Consider the following 24014-nt stretch of genomic DNA (forward strand, 5'->3'; position numbering starts at 1 on the left):
AGAAATAGACGCTACGAACAATATAGGTCTCAAAATCAACAGTTTATTCTATGGCATTAACATTTATTTACTTGTTACATAATTTAACTTAAAACTAAACAAATTAAAAAAAACTGTCCGTTTATGACTTCGCATTAATTAACCCCTTTAGCTCAACCAATCATTTTAATACCTTGACTGTACAATACCTCGGATTAAGGGATGAGCGTAATGAGAATCAAGTCCTTATCGATATACTATATTATTAGCTTAAGGCCAAATTCTCCCAGGGTGAACTATGGAAATGAATGAACTACAGTAATACTCATCTCGACTGCAGAGTTAGGAACTCGTGGCACGGTATTGCAACCGCGCACTAGGAAGCAAGTGCACGCGTGCGCGTGCGCGTAATTCTACGCAACTGACACGTTGCACCATATGACTGAGCCCGCGGTTTTAAGCAAGAGGACCTTATAACGCAAAAGATGACGAAATGTGAGTCTGCACTCTGAATGCACAATGACGACTGGAAACATCTCGGATGAGGATTTTCACGTAAGAAATCCCGCCTACTCCTTGACTTGAAAGCAAGCTTCTTTGAAAAGACCTAGGAATGACGGAACTACACCAAAAACGATGTATTCTTTAAGAAAAATTACTAACTAAATTATGAAATACCAATATCGCATTCCTTTTAGGGCACGCTCTTACTCCGGAAATGACCAGTCTCCTTTTTACGGCGAGCAATGCGGCTAGCGGCTTTCTTGATTGATTCATTGTGTTCTCGATGCTGATTGGGTAGCTCGTAGAACGAGTAAGTAAAAGCACTCGAGACCGGAAGTCTATGAATAAAGTTTAAATCCTCCAGTGACACGAGGGGTTTACTTTTCTCTTGGATTGTCCGTTTAGAGAGCAGTTTAGGTTTTTCCCGCGCTTGAGTAGGAGACGTTGTACCAGTGGTTTGAGTTATCTCAGCTTCTATTGGAGGAGCTTCCAGTGCCGGAACTTGATCCACATTTTCAGAATAATTTTGTGAATTTTCTTGTTGTTCCTGGCAGACTTGGGGCAGATACTCTGTTTGTAAGAACTCTTTTTCTGTTTCTTCTTTCTTTTTCTGCGAAGATTCCTTTACAGAAGCAGGACGAACAACTACAGATCGCTTTATCACAAGTGTTGAGTCACAGGGTGAAGGAATATTAGCATCAATCAAAGAGACACGCGCTTGGCTCAGCCTCTGTTTCGACCCATACGTCATGTTAGTGTCAGCAAATGATGCCGTCGCTTGACCCATGTCGTCAATCACTTTGCTGTGGTAGTACTTCCCAGGTCTCTTGACTCCGTCTCCCTTTTCTTTCAGTTTACTTTGGCGGCGTGCTCTATTAGGCCTGGTAACGGATTGACCGTCTTCTAAGTCACAAATACTTTCATCGTTACCAAGGAAACCGTAAGACAACTGGTCCTCTAAATCTGTAAAGCACAAGGCTGTTCAGTACCTTAGCTTAATCGAACTTAGTAAGCGCCCAGTTTATTGAGTAAAATGAACAAAAAGTCGCAGCCCGTGGGGAGTCCTTTAACAGAGTACAGGGGAGAGGCGTTTCTGACCGTTCAGCCAGTCTCTCAATTCACCAGCGCAGTCTCATATAAAAAACAAAAACATACAAACGTACTGTAAATTCTTCAGTAGGAATTATACATTTGCCCATTAAAAGCGTAAATTCTGTCTCATTACGTTATATTTTGGAAAGTGGTTTATCTGGAGGATAGAAAAATTCAAACAGCACGCCTGGCAATTGCCATCTCGACGAACTATTTCAAGTACTGAGTCCAAGGGAAGGTAAGTCAGCTCGTTTTTATTTTATGGTTCATTAACTAAATTTAAGTGTCGCAAAGGAATTGGTTTTGCACTTACTACGTTACGCGATTGGCTAAAAAAAGCTCGCGACAATTTTTCATCCAATCAGAAGTAAAACCAAAACCACTCGTGACTCGTTCGCCTCATGTAATATTACTTCGAGTTTTGATTGGTTCACTGGATTGCCTGTGTCTTTTGTGATTGGTTAGGGCGATTACTTTGGTTCCGACGCCAGAAAAGTGGGTTGTTTTAATCTGATCTTACACTCAGAAGCTTAATTCAGTCCAGGAGGCTGAGGTCAAGGGGTTACTGAGTCTAAGTTAATAATAAGCTATATGTATTAAACAGTACTCACTCGAGAAAGACACATCCTTTCGGGCACCAGCACTACCCGCTGTCCTACTGTACTTGCGAAACATGGAGGATTGCGAATCTGTCACGTGCCCTCCACGTGCCAATTCAGACATGTACGATGCACCCGAATCCGACACACGAGCGCGACTGGAACCCACTCTAGACATGAGCCCCCCTCGCCCCCAGGTTTCTTCATCAGAATCGCCATCGTAGCCAAAAAACGACGAGCTGTTACTGGGTGCGGTCATGGGATGTCGCCCCAGTCTCTGGAAGGGAGTGTCAGGTTGCCCTGATCTGTTTTTCACAGCTTTGTTTATTTGTCGAGAACGTCGACGACTTTGTGACTAGAATAGAAAAAGCTCATAGTTGGTTGTCTTACATAGCATGATTATTAGTTATGTTATGGTTTTCTATGGAACAGGGGGGATTTTTCCGTGTCCATTTTATCTACACGAGGAGGTTTAATACTAGTTCTTTCCAAAAATGATACAAATACCATGCCAATGCTTTGGCACTCTTCCATTCCTCGTTTCCGACTATTTTCCAAAAACTTAACTTGATGAACATATCCACAGAGAGCGGAAGATTGCTGAGGAAATCTGAAGAATCTCAAGGGAGAACTGAAGATGCTTTAACCGTTATAGATCCCGAATACTATCGGTTATTAGTATCACCCAACTGGTGGACTAATGCAAATCCTGCATTTTGATTGGCTACGCTACTAGGGGACTATTACTAATGGTCCTAGAGTAGCGAAATTGGCGCCATCGAGCGTGACGTTTTCTTTCGTTTTATTCCCAAATAAATATTTCTTCAACTTGCATTTGCTAACTTTATTATTTACCTTTTCTGTCCGACTAGTTGGGTGATACTAAAACAATGAGACCCTTCGCTCTCAAGGGTCACGGGTCAATAACCCATTCGGCTTCGCCTCACGGGCTATTGACCCGTAGCCCTTGCGGGCTACGGGTCTAATTATTAACCGAGAGTGAGGTCTTTGCGAGAAATTCTCATACCGAGACCATGCTCTATTGATAGCGAGGTCAATATGGTAAGGTCGAGGTTTAGGATTTAATTTCCCGTAAAGACCGAACGGTCGAGGTTAATAAACTGTGTATTATATGGCTTTTTGCTCTGTCTTTGCAAGCCCGTAATCGGCTCGTGGGCAACACGGGAGAATAATGCCCCTCAGTTAGCCAATCAGAACGCGTATCAGATCGGCTACAAACACAATTAAAAGACAAATAATAAAAGACCGTAAATTCGTTACAATATCCTTCAACATCGCTAACAAATAATAAGACTTATGTATCTTGCTGCTTCTAAATTTAGCAATATCTACATAGGATAAAGAATTCGCGTGTTGTCTAGATCTCCTCGCCTAGGAATCCGGACAGCAATATCCCGGATGACAGGAAGTTCCCGTACCGGAAACGCGGAGCTGAAAACGTCAAAAGCTATACATAAAATCATTTATTTCCTGGAATATATATCATGTAGATGTTGTAAAACACAGTCCAGTGATTGCAGGTAAAGGTAAGTAAAGTCTGCATACGAGCCAAGTGGTCCATCAGGCCGGACCTTATCCCGGTTTCTCTAGCATGAAGTGACTAGGAGTATTTCTACTCCCCCCTGGACGGGATGCTAGTCCATCACAGGGTTACCACAAGCATTAAATTTGCCGATACCCAATTATACACCTGAGTGGAGAGAGTCATTGTGAGAGTGAGATGTCTTGCCCAGGAACACACAACATTGTCCCCGGCCAGGGCTCGAACCCAGACTGCTCGATCAGGAGTCGAGCGCATTAGGCCACCGCTCACATGTACAATTGTAAAGCGTTTCCACAAATCACTTACTTCTTTGTAAGCCAGGACATCACTGGGTGATCTTGATGCAGACAATTCCTCCTCATCTGAATCCATAATGAAACTGCTGGACATTTGAGATGCGCTCCGTCCGCGGGCTGATGTATCTCTGTGACGTCCTTCTGTGTAACCTGGCCTTCTCCCAGCTACAGAAAAGCAAAAGAAACTTCAACAAAACAAAGGTTGCTTTTACTTGACTTCTAAAACTCATTAACGATTCATCAAGTTAAACCAAAGAAAATTACAACCGTGAAGGAGGTTTGGATATCCAGTCTTAATTAACATAGATTTTGACGATTTTAATTCTCCGGTTACCTCTTAGTTTATGTTTCGATTGACAAGATATATCAAACACTCGAGACCGTGTTTTATCGGCTATCCAAACACTTCGAATTTCGTCAAAAAATACTCCGCTCCGCGTCGTATTTTCAACTCTCTTCTCGTTGTTTGGATATCCCGATCTCTCGTGTTTGATATATGAGTTCACTACACTGCAATACACCACACTGCGTCACATAATTTTCGTGGTAGCCCTCAACATGGATCTTTTACTTGCTTAACCCTTTGAATAGCAAACTTTCGCCAAAAAATACCGTTTTAAACCGTTTAGTCAGGTTTTTTTAGCTGCCATGACGCTAAATAAGCCTAAGTTTTGCTAAGAAAGCTTTTTTTACTAAAAGGAGAGATTTTTCGAGGATTAGGTACAAAATTGAGCAATATTTCAATTCCGGGCATGCGCATATCCCAAATTTTTTTTTTGCCATTAACCGTTCTCAATTTTGTTTGTTGCCCTTTTCCTTTCTGTTTTTCTCGGCCCTTTTACACTGGCTACCTTTTGCGTTGCATGTTCTTTCTGGCTGCCGTGAAAAGTTGGAGGTTAATTACGGGCGAAGCCTAGAAATGAACCTTGATCAATTATAGGCGTAGTGGACCATTTTACCACCGTTTTTGCACCCAAACTGATAACGTTGTTTTTCGATTTGCGACGTTGGAATGTCGTCGATATTTAAACCTGACCATTGTACGGAAAGGCCTAGCCTAGTACTACTATCTGCTTATCAAGAATATCTGATGACATTTAAATTGATGACGTCACAAGTGGTACAAAGAGCACGACTATTGATTACGCATATATGCGTACTTGGTATTCAAAGGGTTAAGGAAGGGTGATTTTCATAGACGGGGGCGGAGGACTAAAGACCCTAAGGAAAATTCTTAAGAGAAAGAACCAATAACCAACTGAATCATGAGCTGCCACACAGTCTCGTTTGTGAGGTGTAAAGCAACAAGAAAACTGGTGAGCCAAGTGTTCCCTGTGACGAGAACAGACGGAACGAGAACGGGCGGAGTACCTACTGAGATGCTTCTGCCAATCAGACGTACTTTTTTGGAGGGAAAAGAACGCCTGATCTCAGGTTACCGCGGCCTTTATTCTCGTTCTGTGCCTCGGTAAGGACGCTGACCACCAGCGCTGAGTTGTTGGTGTGAAGGACACAAGTTTCATACCTGTGAAAACTGGGAGACGCTGGGGTCTTTCGTTTTTGAGACCATCTTAGGTCAATACATATTGTTTGGACAGATAATAGCCTGTGTTACAGCCGCCCTCTACGAAAGAAAAAAATTCGGAGAGAGCGTGTGTGTGTTGCCGTTGGTAATCGTGCTCTTTGCATAAATTATCTTCTAGCGACTGATACAAAGTAGAACTTACCAGTTTCTTGATCGCTGATGTCCTCCATGCTTTCTCCGCTTCCACGTACTTTTCGTGGCCTGCCCTGAGAAGCTCTTCTCTTCCTGTTTCTTTTCGCCGTAGAGTTCCTTCTGTTATTAGACAAGTCGCCATTTCCTGCATCCTCGTCATCTGTTTCTTGGTCAGTATCTCCCTCATCTACCTCTGCATCATGTCCTGCTGTTTTCTTCTTATTAGCTAATGCTCTCATTTGTCTTCTCTTCCTTCGTCTTTGCAATCGAAGCATTGATAACAACTTTAGCCTGATTTTCTCTGGAAGATCTTTCACAGTCACGTTATCCAGCATTGACAAATCCAATCTTGATATCACGGAAGTTTTTTGATCCGGGTCTTCTTCACCAATTCCATTGATATCTATGTTTATATTCACACGAGCGAAATTGTTGTATTGTTCTTCGTCAAAACCGAGCGCATCAGAAACTCTTCTGATATATTCCTTATCTGTCATATTTTCTTCGGTGCGAAAAACTTTCAACGCTTCGATCTTTGTCCCGGAGTCGATGACACCAAGGTTCAACTCCTCAAGGACCACATCATCTGATGTCAGATAGTCATGTAACGTCCCTTCTGGCAGCGACGCCGTTCCTCCACGGTCTGGATTGGACGAATGAGAAGTGTTTTCGTCGGATTCGTTTTCGTCGATTTGGTCGAGTATTGTCCCGCTTCCAGATACTATGAAACCTTCTTTAATGTCCCTTTGAAGCAGAGCATAACTGTACAGTAGTAAGACAAATTGAATGATTTTTACGAAGCTGATCATTAGTCTTTCCCTATCACTTTGCGTCACGCTTCTAAACAGTCACGTAACGCTTTTTCATTTTGTCATGTGGCTTCTCTTGTTACGTGACAGCAGCACATTCACAGAAGCTACGCACCTCTCAGATCAGGATCTGCTCAGTATTCAGGATTCCCTCCCTGTTTCACGCAGCTCTATTGTTGTAAGGGCTTGGTTAATTGTTTCTATTGTTTTCTCATTCAATCCTGTTAAGCCTTCTGAGAGGTGCGTGGCGCCTCCACATTCAACCTTGCTCCAGAAACAGGTGCATGGCATAAGATAGCATTATCCCTGGTGACAGTTTACGATCAGTAGCATCGTGAGACAAGTAGAGGAGGCTAGGTATAATGTGAAATGTGAAAATACGTGACATGTGATGTCAGAAGACAATCAGAAAACTTCACTAAATCATGTACGAAAAAAAGCCAATTTGTATAAAAAGAACAGATCAGGTCGGATCGCAGATAGTCTGTCCGAAGACAATTCCTTTTTTTGCTACGAGTTATTTTTGTGGGCTCAGGGCCACCCCCTTGCGTTAGGACTTTTCTTCAAATCCTTAAATCCGATCTCGACGAACTCAAAACAATATAGAGGGTCTGTGGACAAACTAGATTGCCGGTCATACTCGTAAAGATAAGGGTTTCTAACAAGCTAAAAAACGCGTCTACAAACCCAAGTCTCCTCTTCGTCTTCTTTTTCCGGTAGTCTTTACGAGGCTTTCTTCCCCTGGCCATATGTATCGCGGGCCCGCGAGTTGGTTGTCGTTTAAACTGACAGTCTTCAGGAACGGTCCCAAATTCTAACCAGTGGTCTTTACAGCGAGGGCAGTGGAACAGAGGCGTACATACTACCCCTGCCATGTAGTCTGTTGTTTTTAACTAGAACAAATGAATCTGAAGCTAACATCTGGAGGCAAATATTAATCAAAGATCTGGTCCCAGCAGGGGTTTCATTAGAGGCCGAGCACCGGGAAAATCGACCTACTGTGAGGGTGATTTTGCCCACCTGGTTTGACCATCTAGAGGAAAGTTTTTCTTATAGAGGAGTTCAGTTCAAAAAGTTTTGTCTGCCTGTGAAAACCAGTTGCCCTCCTACTGAAAACATAAATGAAACCGCTGGGCCCAGTACAGATCGTCTACTCGAAGGTTCGTGTGTGTCATAAGGATCCCTAGAGTCCTCAGTTACGTGTCGCAAACACCCCTGGGATATCGCGTCGTGGAGACCTCTGGGGTCCGCATTTGTCATAAAAAGCGATTCTTGGGAGACCATTATGGTCAAATGGATCATCGTTCGGGAGCAGACTCTCTTAAATCCAAGCGAGTGAGCAGCACTAAACTTAGATACGAGAACCTGCTTGCAAGCCACACACTAACAATGGTGAAGAAGAATCTGACCGCAAGTTAGCTAACACTGGAAATGGACGATTGCCAATACTAACAAGAGAAGCTGTAGATTTGGCAATCCTTTCCAGTTCGCACACTGCAATCGACAGTTGCCGTGTAAACAGAAAACACAGACAAGAAATATAACATGACGTTACGGCTGTGTTAGCCTTATACAAAGTCGCTGGTAGGAGACAAGCGGTTCATACCGCTGGTCAAATAAATAGAGCCCGCTTTTCACTTGCGTAATATTATTAATTAGCTCTTATTAACCGAGCAGGAGATCTGTATGGGAGAATATTGACCGAGACAGAAAGCAGTGAGGTGTATACACACGACCGAGGTCAAGACTCTCCCATACAGACCGACTAAGCTCGGTTAATAAGATGTTTATTATATGGCAAACAAGAAAAATTTACTGTAACTGGTTTGTACTAACTGACATTTTGCTTGCGAACGGCAAGTTCGTTCTGTTTTAGTTTGCAACTTCTTCACCGTAAAATGTAACTAGTCTAGATGCTGGTCTAGATCGGAAAATCTAGACCGCAGTAAATATATCAATTTCAGCCAATAAATTCGTGAATTCGGTAATTCCCAGTCCTTGTTAGACACTGAACCATATAATAAAGTGACGTAATAAAAAATAGGTACGCAATACGTACATGTGTCCGCTAGTTGTTGACTATTGTGCGTTGTATCTATTCTGTTAAAAAAATTACAATGTGGGTTATGGAGGTCGGACAGGTGTGGGGAAAGGGTTCTTTCCATTATGATTAAAAGACAGTTTATTACTAACCTCGACATAGATACCCATCTTGCGAATGAACAGAACACGATTGAGCCCGTCATCTTCAAAATCCTGCACGAAAAGCTCGTCTTCCTCAAACAGTTTGTCAATGAGTGGTTCAAGGTTGGATCTCATCACCTGTTAAACAAACAATTAATGACGAGACATTGCAACTAAAGGATTGATTTTATAATAATTGCAGAAATTCTCGCGCTCTCATTGGCTTATTTTCATTGTGAATAAGTCGACAGACACATTAATTTATAATTTCTGTCTTTTTATTATTGTCAAAAACACAAATTGACGTCAGTTTTTCATGTGTCTGTCTTGCTATTGACAATGAATTTTGTCATAACATTGTCAAAGTAGTCGTGGATCCACAGCAACTTTGACGATGTTAAGACGAAATTAATGATCGATAACAGGACAGACGCGTGGAAAACTGATATCAATTTGTTAACTGTCAGACAGTAGCGTATCAGACGCTGTTTGGTAAAGGTACATAAGCCCATAGCTCGTGAATCTTTTTGTGAACTCTCATTTTCAGACGTTTCCTTTGGAGGGGATATCATTCTCTCCCGAAGAGTGAGATTACTTAATTGAAGCCGAAACTGGGAACAATTGAAGATATTCCCACCTTTACTACACGGTTCCCTCTTACTGTGATGAAAAGTTCATTTTATTACTTCAGGTTTCTCGACCGTTTAGAAAAAGAAGTTTGCCAGGTACTACAAAATCCTTAGTTGCTGCAACATCAAGCAAACCCAAAGCCTTTTCCAGTATTCACCTTTTTTCTCCAGAAGATTTATAAGTGTCTTTCATATTTCTAGCCACGTTTCAATGTAACAGCATTTAAAACAAATGTAATGACGAAAATGGCTTTCAAATACTGCTCACTAGAAGTGTAGCCCGCTGACGTATTGCAGGCTTTCGCGACATTTCACAGAGCTGCGCACGCAAGTTACAAGTACTAATAGTGAAGTCTGTACCTCTTCTGGGACCTTTTCAGCGACCTGTTCACTAGTGTCCAGGCCAATATCGGTCTGTGACTTCTTTTGAGACTCGCCCTCAACCAGAAAATCAAGCGGTTCAGGGATATCAGGGCTTGTTGAACAACTACCACGACGACTACCTAGAACACTGGGTAACACCGGCAGCTGAAGAGAAAATAAAATGGAACTTCTAGGTAGAAAATCAGTGTCATAATCTATCTCTAAGGACATTTTCATACAAAAAACAGTCATTAGGACGCAAAAGCATAGCACTGTCCATCCGATGTGAGGCGAGGTCTTCGTAAGCCTGGGTACTGCATAAATCACAATAAATCTCACAATCTTCACCCGAATTGCTAAGTTGGTTGGGTTTCTTTTCTATATTTTGAGTTCATAATCCCATAATGCCCCGGAAACAGTCCACCAATCACGTGGTGTGCACTCGGCCCAGGCTCTGCGTCCGCTCGATTGCTGAGTGAGTCAGCCAATCACTGTGCCTTTTCCTCAGTCAACAACTGCAAAACTAAGGTGCGGTATTAGGACAGCTGAGAATTTTTTAAGACAGGAAAGCCTTGCAAACAATGATAGATAGATGCGAGAGACGCGGGATCGAATCCTGTTCGGGACACCAAGTTTTTCTTTCATTTCAGAGACGTGTGTCGAAAGCCTCCTATAATTTGTTTACATCTATCTAACATTGGTATTGGGGCAGTTTCTAATCGATCTTGGATCGATGGGGTAAATCACCCGCTCCTTACAGAACAAAACAGGCGGCGTTTCGATCACTAGTTTCTACTTACAGTGACCTCTGTGACGTCAACAGGCTCCAGAGAAGACGTCAGAATTCTGCCCTCTGTTCCAGGACCACTCGGTGTGCCCTCAACGTCCACCATTGGAAAAGAAACATTTTTGTCTTTCTCCAAACCAACGCAGAGAAAATCAAGTTTCTCGTCAACCTGCTCTTGAACTAACGTTTTAGGGAACACCTTACCAACCTGGGAAATCTAAATATATGTTTATAACACATTATCAACCCCATCCAGTCTCTCCCAAAGGTAAGGTAAGGTAGAGTCTGTGTCGGATCGAGTGGTCCATGCCACCGCTGCAGCATTAAGTGACTAGGAATATTTCTACCTCCCCTCCCCCCTCCATGAGATGCTAGTCCAACGCAGGGTTACCCCCAGCATTAAATTCTTTCAAGTGCCGGAAATTATGTACCTCATCATGTTTTTCGGAAAATGTGCTCGTTGAGTTTACTCAGTTTGTTTTTTATAACAAGCGTTTTAGCTAAAAGTATTGAAGAGTAAGATTTTTTTGTCCCCTCAGTAGCAAAATCTGGAATGATGGATTGTGCTATAGCGTATTCAAAGTACAGGGCACCTTTATATACTATGAAGACGATATCGGAAACATAAGATCCTTCTTGTCTGATTCCAATAAAATAAAATATAAAGCAGTTGTGTGCCACGGCTAGAGCCCAAGTCTTGAAACATTCAGCCTACACTTTCCCAGTTTATTATTTGAAATCCATCTCCTTGTGTAATACGCTTGTTTCATTTCTAGTTCGTTGCTTCTCTGTATAGTATTGACAGATTCTCTAATTTGACAGGTTTGTACATCACACACAAAAACAAAAACAAAAAGAAAGTTTAGATATCACAAAAATGATTCAGTATACCATAGCTCCTTAACAATAACGGTAGTTCAATAGTTCTTACCTTTTTTCTCCTGTCTGATGCAAGACGAGGCAGAATCTCCGTGGCGGTGGATCCTCTGGATTCTTTGAGGCGTGGTAATGATGTTATCATGGTAAAACACTTGATGTTTCACTTAGGTTTTTCACTTAATAATGGAAAGAAATTGTGGTTCTCTGCGATCCTGTTTGTTTTCATTCCTTTATGACGTTCAGTTACACTGCGCGCGCCGAGAAAGAATTCACGCAAGAACATAAGCCAACCAGAAAAAAGGAAAATGCAGCTTGCATTCGGACGCATTTCGCGCGCACCGCGAAAGAAGAATTCCCGCGAGAGAATTCCCTGTTTCAATATATTACGCGCGCCTTGAAAGCTTTCAAAGCACAAAGAAGAGGTTTCCAACAGCTTGGCTGATGCCTCGCGTAAACTTTTATATTTCTTTTTATAAATGCGGGCTTTATGTCTCCCAATCTTCGTCATCATGCGCGCACGTTAAGTGCAATGATTTTTTCTAATTTCTCTGAAAATGATGCAAATAATATTTCAAGTAGGTCCTCATAAATATTTTATTTTCTTTGCCAGGCTTAACTGTTGATAATGCCTTCATTTGCCAAATTCTTTTTAAGGATGAAGGCAACATATTTCTTGTCACCGATAAAGCTACTCTTTGCAGTTAGTAAGGAGTAGTTGCTAGTTCCCTTTGAGAACACTCGAGTCCTGGAAACGACCTTAGGTCACAAGGGTGTATCACCACCCCAACAGACCAACAACTTTATAAGCGTCTTTCGTAATGAAGTCTGTACTGCTGACAACAGACATGAGGTATTGCAACGTCTTCGGAGAATGTTCTTGAATTGGTCGCGAATGATCGCGATCTCTGTCGCTTGTCGTTACGTGCTTCTCGCTCTTAAGACTAAAGTTGTGACCGTGTTTCCTGACTGACCGCCAAATGAGAAGGAAGGGGCAGGAAGATCGTCTAGAAAATCAAATTCTGTAAGGGAAGCAAAAAAAATAAATAGAATGGGTAAGGACTGGTAAACCAAGAAAACAGACAACCGTGGACTCAGTCACTTCTCAGAGAGACTGTAAGTCGATTAGCTCCTAACTGGTTGAATAGGAGAATCTTTGTTTACAATATTTAGCTCATTAACATGAGTGATATAGTTTGTGATGGAGCTACAAATCTCAATATTGAAAGGGTATAACACGATTGACTGTCCCAAGGAATTTAAGCCTGATGTATTGAATACTTTTTGTGCGACGCGGGTTTAAAAATACAACATTTTACAAAGAATGTATGAGCTCATTAACGCTTTTGACACCCAGAAATTTTGCAGTTTTTGAAAACCAATTCTCATCGAATATTACGCCCAATGAGCCAAAAATTCACCAATTACCAAGTTTCACAAGCTCTTTAAATGTTTGTAGTCAATTCGTGTCTAGCTTGATGTCCTCTCTGCACAAAGTTGTGTGTTAATGAGGAAAATGTAAATAATGACGTCAGCAAAGATTCTCCTATTGTGGAGGTTTCGCACCCAATTGAATTGGCCCGCAGCATTCACTCTCCCATGTACGCTAAAAGGAGCTACGTCATGGTTTTAGCATCTTGAAAAGTTTAGCCTAAATTTTTCAAGTTCATCGTTTGTAATCCGTGTCAATCTTCTCCATCCTTAACCATCCTTGTTCCATTATGGTTTATTATTATGTATCTGGTGTTTTCCTATTTTAGTAAACTATTAATAATAATAATAATAATAATAATAATAATAATAATAATAATAATAATAATAACTACACTACCATGTCAGTCTTTCTAGTTTTTACAAATTAAAACTAATTGGGAACACCAATCTACATTACTCCATAAATAAATAAATAAATAAAATAAGTTTACAATCTAGTATATGTACAATAAAAGAAAAGAAAACCTATATAAATACAGTTTACAAAATCAACAAAAACTAATTTCTACATAAACAGCAATCCTTACATTTATATTGCAGTACAACGTCTGACAGGTCGAGCGCCCTGATTTGATTTTTAAAAGCATTTAAGGAGTTGGCCAATTTAATAGAGTTATGCAGCTTCAACCAAATGAAAGGTCCCATATATCTTAACCTATTTTCAGGTCTCCTTCAATGTAAAGGTAACTTTGTATGTGGCCAAAATAACTCAGAACACCGTAACTGAGCTCCTTTAATCACATGATCCAATTTTCCAAAAGATGAGTCCCTTGGTGATAAATTTGGGAAATCTATCCAAAGCAAGCTCAAAAACGCCAGGAATTCCGCAAAATTTGGATTTAGGTTTTTTTTGTTAAAGAACGAGAAATAGTCAGGTTTGCAACTTCTGGTTGGAACCTAACCACCTAAGATCTAATTGTCTTGGAAGCTAAATGACCAGATATCCTCAGAGAAGGGAATCCAACTGAATGAGATCTTTGTCACAATGACAACTGCTGATACTTACTATCTTTGAACTGAGAAAGGAGCTCAGCCTTTGTCCAGTTACAGGAGCATAAGATAAAGAGGCCATCAGATGCCAGTAAACTACACACATTGGTAATGTACTTTGCTCTGCAGCCCTCAGCATCTTCTGGATTAAGACTGATCGCATCATAAGAACCCTTATCAAGGCAAACATCAAACTTCCCTTCAGGGCACAGGGCCATGCTCTCTGTAGCACTCAACATGTCACAGACCTGTTAAGCAGAGATAATACCAGTAGTTGTTTTAGGCTCACCAGTAAGGGAACGCATTTGGGGAGATACACCCTAGTGTTTAAAATGGAGACTCCATCAAATACACCTAATTGCAATAACGTTGCCATAGAAAAAAGTAAAAAGCCAAATAGGAATTAATAAGGACAATTTAAATTTCCATTGTTCTTAAATACTGTACATGAATGAAAAATATATTTTTCATTCATGTCATTTGTGTACATTATATTTTTCATTCATGTACAGTATCTGAGAACAATGGAAATTTAAATTTGGCTAATTAATTCCTATTTCGCTTTTTGCCTTTTGCTTTTTTCCAAGAAAACGTGATTGCAATTAGGTGTAACTGAAAAAAATCTAGTTTTCATTAATTTTTTGATCCCACTTGTAAAACAGTTGGCAGCACTTGTGTCACAAATTACACCCAAAGGAATTCTGTAAAACAGTGTCCATTTATTGGAAAAGTTGTGACAAAAGAAATCAATTTTCAGAAATTTGCACTACAGGTCCACTAGGTTGTATTGCAATAATAATTATTAGTATAGGTAATAACATGAATGTGTGTGATATGCAAAATACGAAATGATATTATGAAATTCTCTCAAAACAAATAATTATCATGAGTAGTGTAAATCCTAGTCTCTCCACAGACCCTCTATTTTGTCTCAAGCTCACTGAGATGGCAATAAACTATTTTAATATTTAAAATCGCAAGGGATATGAATGAGCAAAAATGCAAGGGGGCGAGATAGGGAAAAGACAAAAATAGATCACCCACTTTGCAGTCGCTCTGGCATGCTTGAACAAAAATAACTCGCAGAAAAAAATAGAATCTCATAGTCAGAACTATTTTTCTTGGACAATTCTGTCCAAGGGGGAAAGGTGCAATGAGGTTAACCCTATGTAAAGCACCAACCCGTGAGACAAGGCCAGACCACAACACCGGGAACTTCATGCCCCACTCTTTGCGATAAGTGTTTGGGTTCTTTAACATCCCCTACTAACCAAGTAACACTGAAGATGCAGGAGATGGAGCCTACCATTCTAAGTCCTCAATTGCATGAGCTTTTGTATGATTATTAACTTACTATGACTGACAAAATTTTGAATGAGCAGACATTAATTTGTACAGCAGTACAAATTGAAAATTGACAATAAATTGGCTGGTTGCAGCCAATCACAATGAAGTAGTTTTATTTGTCATATAATAAACATTATCTTCACAGGACATCTTAGGCTATACTTTCCTTGGCAATAACTTTGGACCAATGGGCACCTAAGAGTGCTGGGTCACGTCACTTATTTTGGGAGTTTCATATATTTTCTGAAAAAGAGCTTAATTTGTTAGTAAACACACCTGATATTTAATGTTCACTTGTTTATTTTCTGCAATGGATGAGGCTAATTGTATAGCACCCTCTGAATAATCCACTCCAACAAGGTTTGTGTAACCATGTTCTGCCTGAAAAGAAATAAGCAAACTAAGACATAGAAAGAAATTTTCACTTGTCATCAGCCACAACTAGAATAATAAGTGGTAACAGCTTAGAAGAAAACAAGTGAATATATGCATGGAAGTCATATATTTGAAGTGCAGAGAAAGATATGAAGACTGATCATCACAGTTATGCACACAACATAAGCACTTCGGTTAATTTCATGACTGCTTAAGTTGTGATTATAATGCTGATGATCAGTCTTCATATCTTTCTGCGCAGTTCAAATATATGACTTTCATACATTCACTTGTATACTTCACCATGTACAGGTATATTACAAACCCACAGTGTGACCAGCTCCTAGTTGGCTTGATAGCTCAGTTGGTAGAGCGCTGTGCTGGTATCGCAGAGGTCATGGGTTTGAATTCCGTCCAGGCCAAAATATTTTTTCAGGCTTTTAAAATGATCAGTCTTCATAGCTTAGAAGAAACTACAAATGTACCTAAGGCCTTCTAAAGCCAAGAGAAACCCTAAACCTAAGCCTCATTACAAGTAACATGTTGTCAGCAAAATTAAAGCTGTTCAACAGTTATTTGATTTTCATAAAGTTTGTAAAAAGGCTTCTGGTAATTAATATTATTATTATAGCTTGATGAGGCAACAACTCTTTTTGAAAATCCTTATCATATTAAGGAAAAAATTGTTATGTTAAACCAAATTCTTGCTTCAAGAATTGATATAGAAACGGTATGAAAGACAGTGACAAAAATCCAATATTCGATAGGCAGTTTGAGTATGATTCCCTAACAAAACCAAACTAAAAACTTTAACAAAGCTTTCAGAAATTCATTTGAGCAAGCTTTTATCCAGATGGATGTGCAGAAATCTGGTGGAGACTGATATTTAGGGAACGTTGTATTTTTCAAATCTTGCTCTATTAATTGTTGACTTGAACTGACTCCATAGCAAATATGGATGTCTACTTTTCAAATCCTGGGTTAAAGCAGGCATTTTAGTTCATTTTCTAATGGGGTGAAGCAAAGGGATGCAAGAATAATAATTATTGATAGCCTGAGTCAGGAAAAAGAGGTGGTGTCAGAAGATGTGAATAGGTCACTTTGGAGTTGCCTTTTACGTCTCTGTCAAAATGAGTCTTCTGCCTACATGTTCATTTTCATGCAAATCAAACTCATTTTCATATGAAAGATTTTGCACAAAGACTCTTTTTGAAACAGAGGTACAAGGTAACTTGGAAATGGCCTATTGTTCCCCTTTTTAGTTACCGGTATAATCATTGTAACACCTTGCGTTCCAGGTGACGGGAATCTGACACCAAGTTAGAACATTCCTTTGAAGTTAGTGGTAATCTTGGAAGCATGTTTAAGGATCTTAAAACATTTCTACTAATTTTCTGTTTCAAGAAATAAATTATAATGGGGTAACCATACCAGGTTCACAAGAAGTATGCCATTTCCACATCCTACATCTAAGAATGATGATGATTTTGTTATCTTTTCACAACTTTTTATCCATTTAACTATTCGGTAAATGCTACTTTCTCCAAACCTATGAATGTGAAGAGTAAATATTAGAAGTTAAATAGGAAAGCTTCTAAACGGTCTATCCCCTATGTTACCAGTGTCGATTCCCATATAACCTGACACCCATCAAGTATTATAATGATAACAATAGTTTGATGGTGGTGGCAACATTGATTATAGACTATGAGCAGTCCCTCTTTCACTTAGTCTATCATGCTGCCATTTTTTTCTCCCAGCTTTCTTTCCCCTCACACATGATGGACCAAGCGAAAGAACAACTACATGTAGTCTACAATGAGTATTTTTTATGATGATGATTACAACAAGGAGGACAACAACGTCCACAATGATGATGGTGAAGATGATTAAAAGGAGGAGGAAATTCAGATTTTAAACACAAAAGATTTTATCTCCTACATTAACATGTTGATTTCAGAAAAGTTGCTGGAGGCTAATGTTCACTCTGGATGAACCTTTTTTGACCAAAGATTAAAAGGTCTTTACTTCTCTGTTTTTTTTTTACATCGATGGGTCTCTAAGTTCCCAGAGGCAGGTTGTCCAAAACTATTTTGTGAAAAGGATTTCATTTGTGAAATTTTCAGTGTAATGACAAATAAAAATTCAAGAAATCATGATGTCTTTGCTCTTTAATTGTCGTTATAAAAGCCTTCAATTTGTTTTCATCCCCAGACCCCTTACTAGGACTCTGCTCGCAAACGAGGTTCTTGCTCAATCCATGAGCTTTCTGTTTTCAATGATAGAACTGGCTGATTTGAATATGTTTTGCAGTGTAATTAGCCAAATAACATGCCTACGAAAGCGAAAGTTACGAAATTGGAGAATAGACTCAGGGATTGTTGCCGTTTTGCACTACGAAAGCTGAGTCTGCCACAACGAATTGTGATCCTGAAAACAATGATCAAGACGGAAGCTTCCAAGCCTACTGCCTACTAGCTCTGAGGAACGAAAAAAGTTTTGGTTAACGTTTTATTAGCTGTTAGAGAGTTACAGGTGTGTTATGTACTGTTCATGCATGGCTCAAGTTTTAAATTGTAAATGCAACTTTACTTGTCACTCTAAATCTAAACTGAGCATGTCTCAGCGATGTTGATGTCAGACTACTTGGTGTTAAGTTTAATCAGTTCCAGTTCAGAATGCATAGTTCAACCTCAATGAAAGGTTATAAAATTTGTGTTAGCTATATTCTGTGACTGTACGCTTTAACCTAGCTTGAAATCCAGTAAAAAGTATAAAATAACAGCAATCAAGAATTATGTATTGTTTGTCACAATTTTTTTATGGCCCATTTATTTACCCTAATGACCCAAACTTTTCATAAAAATGAATGGCCCATAATGTTCCGATGCCATGGGCCATAGGCTCATTTGCCTGTTTTGCCTTCCCAAATAACCTGTTACATGTAGCTACACGTACAATTAACATTTTACCAGACTTCTCCAACATCACCAGTGTCATTGAAGTTAACCAGTTCTTGTGAGTATGCATCATCCCAGCTAAAATAACATAAATAAAGAAATTTCAAATTAAAACCAAGAAAATTTTCTCCTATATAAGATGTACTCTTATACCCTTGCCACTCTGTAGGCCTTTCCACAAATATCTAGGTATTTTTGGGATTTTCAGAAGTTTCCAAGATATTTAGAAATATTAAGATATTTAGAAAATTATAAAGGATATTTGGAAATATTCATATATTTTGTGGGGCTTATGGCTGTATTTTTCCTCCCTATCAGGGTCCAAAATTGCGCTTTCCTGGTCGCCAATGCAACTAAAAATTTTGCACTGGCAACCAGAATTTCACAACTGGTTGCCAGCGGGCAATTAACTATTTCACACCATGATAATTATACAAACAATAACTTTGATTTTCAGCCAAATTGATTGAAATAAAATTCAAAGCCGCCCGCCAATTGGCCACTTTTTACCTTTCCGCTGCTTTTAAAGTATAAAACCGATTTTCCTGTCATTAGAAATCTACCACAACGTTTCACAGTCACGATCAGTGCGAAGCCTCGCCGTCGTGTTTCTTCAGCAGTTTCCTGTAACATACGTATTGCAGACACAAGAGACTGTGCGTTCTTTGGTCATGAATATTTATCCAGTCGATGTGGTGTCCAAAGATGTTCTGCAATCTTTCCGTAATTTATTACAAAGTGGAGACGGAACATCCGCGGAGAGATTAGTTGAAGATTTAGATATTCTCTGGGCGTCTGTCAAAGTGGTCAAAAGATGATTTCAGCACTGGTTTGATTCCTGATGACATCCATTGCAAATATTTTGCCGGCAAAAATGGAAAAATGTACCGAGATGGACGGGCGGGAAGGAAACCATCCAATCAAAAAGTCGTCAGCTAAACGCAAGTTTCTACCCCCAATGGAAAGATGAATTTTCATGGAGGGTCTTGACAGAACGCGAAAGGAAAGATCATTTTGAACATAGAGCAACGAACCAAATGCGTTTTTCAGTCGGGTACATTTCTTCTCCAAAAGATAGAGACAAGAAAAGGTATAAAGTTGACTTGAAACATTTGGCAGTCACACGAAACTGCGTATATGGCCAGCATTTGATTCGTTTGTCATGGTTTTTCAGTGGTAAGTGTATAAATAATCAGCGTGTTTGAATTTAATCTTATTCATTAGCAGAAAAATCGACATTGAGGCCCCAAATGCATTCTCTTCGTTCTGATTCTTAAAAGAAAAATAAGCGACCACAATTTTCCATCTGGCTACCAAAAATTTTGGTTTGTGTTTTGCTGTCAAGGAAAAATTTTATTGACACTTTTTGGCGACCAAATTTTTCCCTATGGCGACTGAACAAAAATTTCAGTTGCCAGTTGGTGCCTGCCTAAAAAAGTTAATTTTGGACCCTGCCTATTCTCAGTTTTATGCCAGAAACAATCCAGTTCAGCAATTTCCCACTCAAAAAATGAATTCCATACCACTTAAGTGCTAAAGGCGCAATTTTCGAAAATGACTGCTGCTGGTGACATTGACGTGCCTGAATCTTCTTCCTCAACTCCTACTACTGTGAGAAAATTTTGAAAATCTTGGCCCAGGTGAATTTTATGACAAAAATTTTGTGATATTTAGGAGATTTTTTTGAGAATTTCCAGAAAGATATTTAGGAAATTTTACGTCATATTTGTGGAAAGACCTACCACTCTGTCATAATAGATAAACCAACAGTACAGGTATTTCCTTAAAATCTCAGCTATTAAAATTGCTTTATGAATGGGAGGAGTCCTTTGAATTCTGTGTTGTTAATTACAGCTTTAGACTTAAGATACCACAGTTCTTGTGTTGCATTATTTGGGAAAGATCGATACTTTACAACACTGGTAGCTCAAAGCCGCGCTATCAAACTCAGTTAAAAAATACATCCAAAAGCAGTCTCAGTCAGTCTTCATTTTGAAGCACATGGAGATTATGACAAACGACGATAGCAACTTTTCTATTATTATGTTTGTATTAGTAATCCTGAAGAGCATGGATTAGCGTGGTAGAACTCAACAATTTCTCGCGCGCAGAGAATTTCTTGTGTCGCATGGCCTGAGTGTAAGTGTAGATCATGAAGTATGAGTCTCCTCACAAAGCTACGACGCAAAATCTATTTTAGCACTTTCTCTCCGATCTTTTACAACATAAGTACACGTCTATTTGTATTAGAAACTTACTACTCCTTTGTTCCGAGCTTGGACGCTGGAAGTTCCCCTGAATCTTCTTCAGCTGTTCCGTCCGCCATGTTGGATTTAGGCGCAAGCTGTCATCAGCGGGTTTCCCCAACTTACCGTGAGAGACTGGTTGTTATCAATAATGGCGGATGGACTAGAAGGCACAGCTCGTGAAGAAACAACGACTTTAAGCAAGAAAATATCAAAACGAAGCCTCAAAAGACTACAAGTACGTGAAAATATGATGTCAATTTATGGATCTTTCCAGAATCATCGAAATCCATGGATGAGATAAGGACAATCCGACAGTATAAAGAATTACAACTGTACAACCCTAGCTAGGGTCCCTTTTTAGACTGACCAAACCTGGATCCATTGATTGCCGTCCATAGTTTGTCGTAATCGATCGCAGATTTGACCGAATTCTTGAAGACTGGTTGTGGCCGAAATTCTGTCTTTTGAACTGCTCTTGTTCCTGGTTTTGACCGGGGTAGGAGAATTGTGGTGGGGGGTGGACTTTTAAGCAATTTAAGGCTTACAATTTTTCAGGACAGAAGAAAAGCCCTCAGGCCCCTTTCATGAGCCTTCCAGTACAGAAAACTGTGCATCTTTTCAATGAAGGGGATTGGTGCAAAGATTTTATTGTTCTTAACATGACAACACACCTTTCAACCTGTAGAAACTGTAAATATGAAGAGTCTGGTCATAAGACATTGAGATCAACTGAAATATTAGATTTGGGGTAGATATTGAGAAGAGCTTATTTTTAGAGGAGTTTTACAGCTTGGGTGTTGACATACATGTGGTTAAGAAAACCAACAGTATAATCATGCTTTCCTGACTTTCCTGGAACTTTTGTTTCTTTCAGACTGAAGCTGCTTCAAAGTTGAAATGCAAATTATGTCCCAACAAGAAATTTAGCTCTCTGAAAATGTATGATGACCATATGATATCGAAAAAGCACAGAAAAAATGAATTACGGAAAGATACTGTGGGGGTTTGGGTTTGCCAGGTCTGTGATCTAGTGCTGAGCTCACAGTCAGAGTGGGTGAGTACTGTATGTTTTGAAGTTCTACAGGTAATCAAAATGTAAACCTAGCAAAATACATTTTGAGTTAGTAGGACTTTAAATCAGCAAATGTGACATCTAATCAAATAGCATTATTTGACCTTTTTTCTGTATATTCTAGAGTGAGAAACATTGGTGGTAACCAGCTCGAAAGCCATTGGTTACTTTGGTTACCACGCACAATATCTTTTTAGTCTTTTCCCTACCCATATGGTACAAGTATGTCTCTTTTTTTTTTCATGTGCTATAATACTAACTTAAGTAAGCACTGTAAATAGTGCACAATAAAGATGTTGAGATGAGTTGAACGAGCTAATGTTCAATGTAAAGGAGAATTCAAGACATCTGTTGAATGTGGTGCAAAGTCTGATAATAATAGCTAGTGAATTACTCTCTTAAAGTGTTTTCTTATCGTTGTGATCTCTAGGGAAAGCATCTCTGTGGTCGTAGGCATCATGAAAAACTCAAGGAGTGGAGTGTAACACTGTTTCCAACTACTTATCCAATCACGGAACGAGAGATAGATCTCCTGGATGACTCTCATTATGAAGAAATAGAAGATGAATAGTGGATTGGTGAATTAATAACTAGCAGAGTTCAAAACTCAGATGCAAGAAGATCGAGTGAACTCGTCAGTCTCAAGATTGAAATTTTAATTCCCCTTACTTATTTTGAGAAATTTGGTTTCAATATGTAAGGAGAAGCATGGTATTGATCGTTCTTGGAGATGCTGGTGATGGATTGTACGTTTAGGTTGCGACGAAGTTGCGTTGAAAACAAAACGGAAGGAACGAGGACGACCGCGAAGCTAGATTCCAAATGGAGAAAAAAAGAACAATTCTTTCCTGGAAGTGGTGGCACTGAGCACTGAGCGAGAGATAGACTGTATTTTGAAGCTGCTCTTGTTAGAACTCAAATTGCTACCATAAACTGAAAGATGAAACAGAAACTGAAATAGACATGTAAATAAAAAAATTAATTTAGTTCGAAAGTAGTTTGCGATTAGTATGATCTATGACGTCACGCTGTCAAACTTCCTCCCGTAGGTCCGGTTATGTGGAAGTATGCTTAAATTGACAAATATAGTTAAATCATTGCACTGATCTCTGTTTCCGATGTTTTCTGTACCCGAGAGGCGAACTCGATATCTTCGGAGTGATTATCAACTTCGACCCAGGCAGTGATATAAATATCCAAAGTCACGAAATAATCTCTTAGATTTGTATGGCGAGATCCAGTGCAGAAGAATCGCCTCAAAACAGCACGACTAGATTTTTTTTCTTCCTGGAATCCCCATTTCGAAAAAGCCATTTCTGATTTGACCGTGACACACGTGAACCGCTGTCGCTGATGGACGTCATCAGGTGTAAGATAGTTGTATACGGATTGATATCAATACCTTGTGCAAGTTACAAAAACATTTAGCACTTTTAAACACGATACATCCCTTACCAGATTACAAGACTCAAAATCGAAAATGTGGTGTTTGTTATTTTGTTTTCTTGGCGCACCTGTAAACTAGCTGGTGCGTCCGATTGACTCTGCTTACCAAGTCTATGGGACGCAGCGTTACCATAGTTAAGTGTGCAACCAAGTAAAACACACTATGTCTTTGTGTTTTTGTGCGCTTATGTTTGAGTGGAAAGTAATCCCGCTGCCTATCATGATCTATGTACGACTGCAGAGGTAGCAAAAACTGAAGGAGGAGTGACAAATTACATGTAAAATATTCGGCCTTGTTTTGTTGTTCTTGTACCTTTATTTAGCGGGGCTTTAGGCGCCCTAATACGATTCGCGCACCATGTTGGCAGGTTATTTCTAGCCCGATATCCGAGATTATTTCCTGTGGCTTGTTACATGGCTTGACAGGGGATATAAGTTTATTTATGCCGATATTGGATACTACATGTAGTCCTTATATTATTTCAGTTGCGAGAGCCCTTGAGATGGCTTTTATCGGATTTGCCTTTTTTGCCATGTATTGTTACAGCTGGTTCATACTGGAGAGGACTTGACAAAGCTACCGAGTTATTAATTTCCTCAGCTTTAATAATGGCTCTCATTTCAAATCTTTGACTTTCTAACAAGGTTCGGGCTTTTCAAAGATGTCGACACACATGCTTGT

General features: G+C 39.6%; 3 protein-coding genes across 3 annotated transcripts; 1 reads left to right on the top strand and 2 right to left on the bottom strand.

The window, feature by feature from the left end:
• Positions 1–47: 47 nt before the first annotated feature.
• On the bottom strand, positions 48–12173 carry LOC145460527 (uncharacterized). The gene is made up of 9 exons (XM_081445369.1): positions 11455–12173; positions 10537–10740; positions 9734–9901; positions 8754–8882; positions 7248–7453; positions 5762–6495; positions 4045–4199; positions 2187–2529; positions 48–1446 (listed from the first exon to the last, which is right to left on the bottom strand). Exons 1-9 carry the CDS (start codon positions 11542–11544, stop codon positions 674–676), a joined length of 2802 nt encoding a protein of 933 aa, XP_081301495.1. The 5' UTR covers positions 11545–12173; the 3' UTR covers positions 48–673.
• A 9-nt stretch (positions 12174–12182) lies between these two features.
• Positions 12183–20931, bottom strand: LOC145460529 (EEF1A lysine methyltransferase 2-like). Its single transcript, XM_081445371.1, has 6 exons — positions 20824–20931; positions 18578–18643; positions 17037–17154; positions 15507–15611; positions 13900–14131; positions 12183–12421 (listed from the first exon to the last, which is right to left on the bottom strand). The coding sequence occupies exons 1-6, from the start codon at positions 20889–20891 to the stop codon at positions 12321–12323; spliced, it is 690 nt and encodes a 229-aa protein (XP_081301497.1). The 5' UTR covers positions 20892–20931; the 3' UTR covers positions 12183–12320.
• On the top strand, positions 20899–23226 carry LOC145460530 (uncharacterized). Its single transcript, XM_081445372.1, has 3 exons — positions 20899–21049; positions 21689–21868; positions 22317–23226. The coding sequence occupies exons 1-3, from the start codon at positions 20963–20965 to the stop codon at positions 22455–22457; spliced, it is 408 nt and encodes a 135-aa protein (XP_081301498.1). The 5' UTR covers positions 20899–20962; the 3' UTR covers positions 22458–23226.
• The last annotated feature ends 788 nt before the right edge of the window (positions 23227–24014 follow it).

Source organism: Orbicella franksi, chromosome 11 (assembly GCF_964199315.1).
Source record: "Orbicella franksi chromosome 11, jaOrbFran1.1, whole genome shotgun sequence".
Lineage (NCBI taxonomy): Eukaryota > Metazoa > Cnidaria > Anthozoa > Scleractinia > Merulinidae > Orbicella > Orbicella franksi.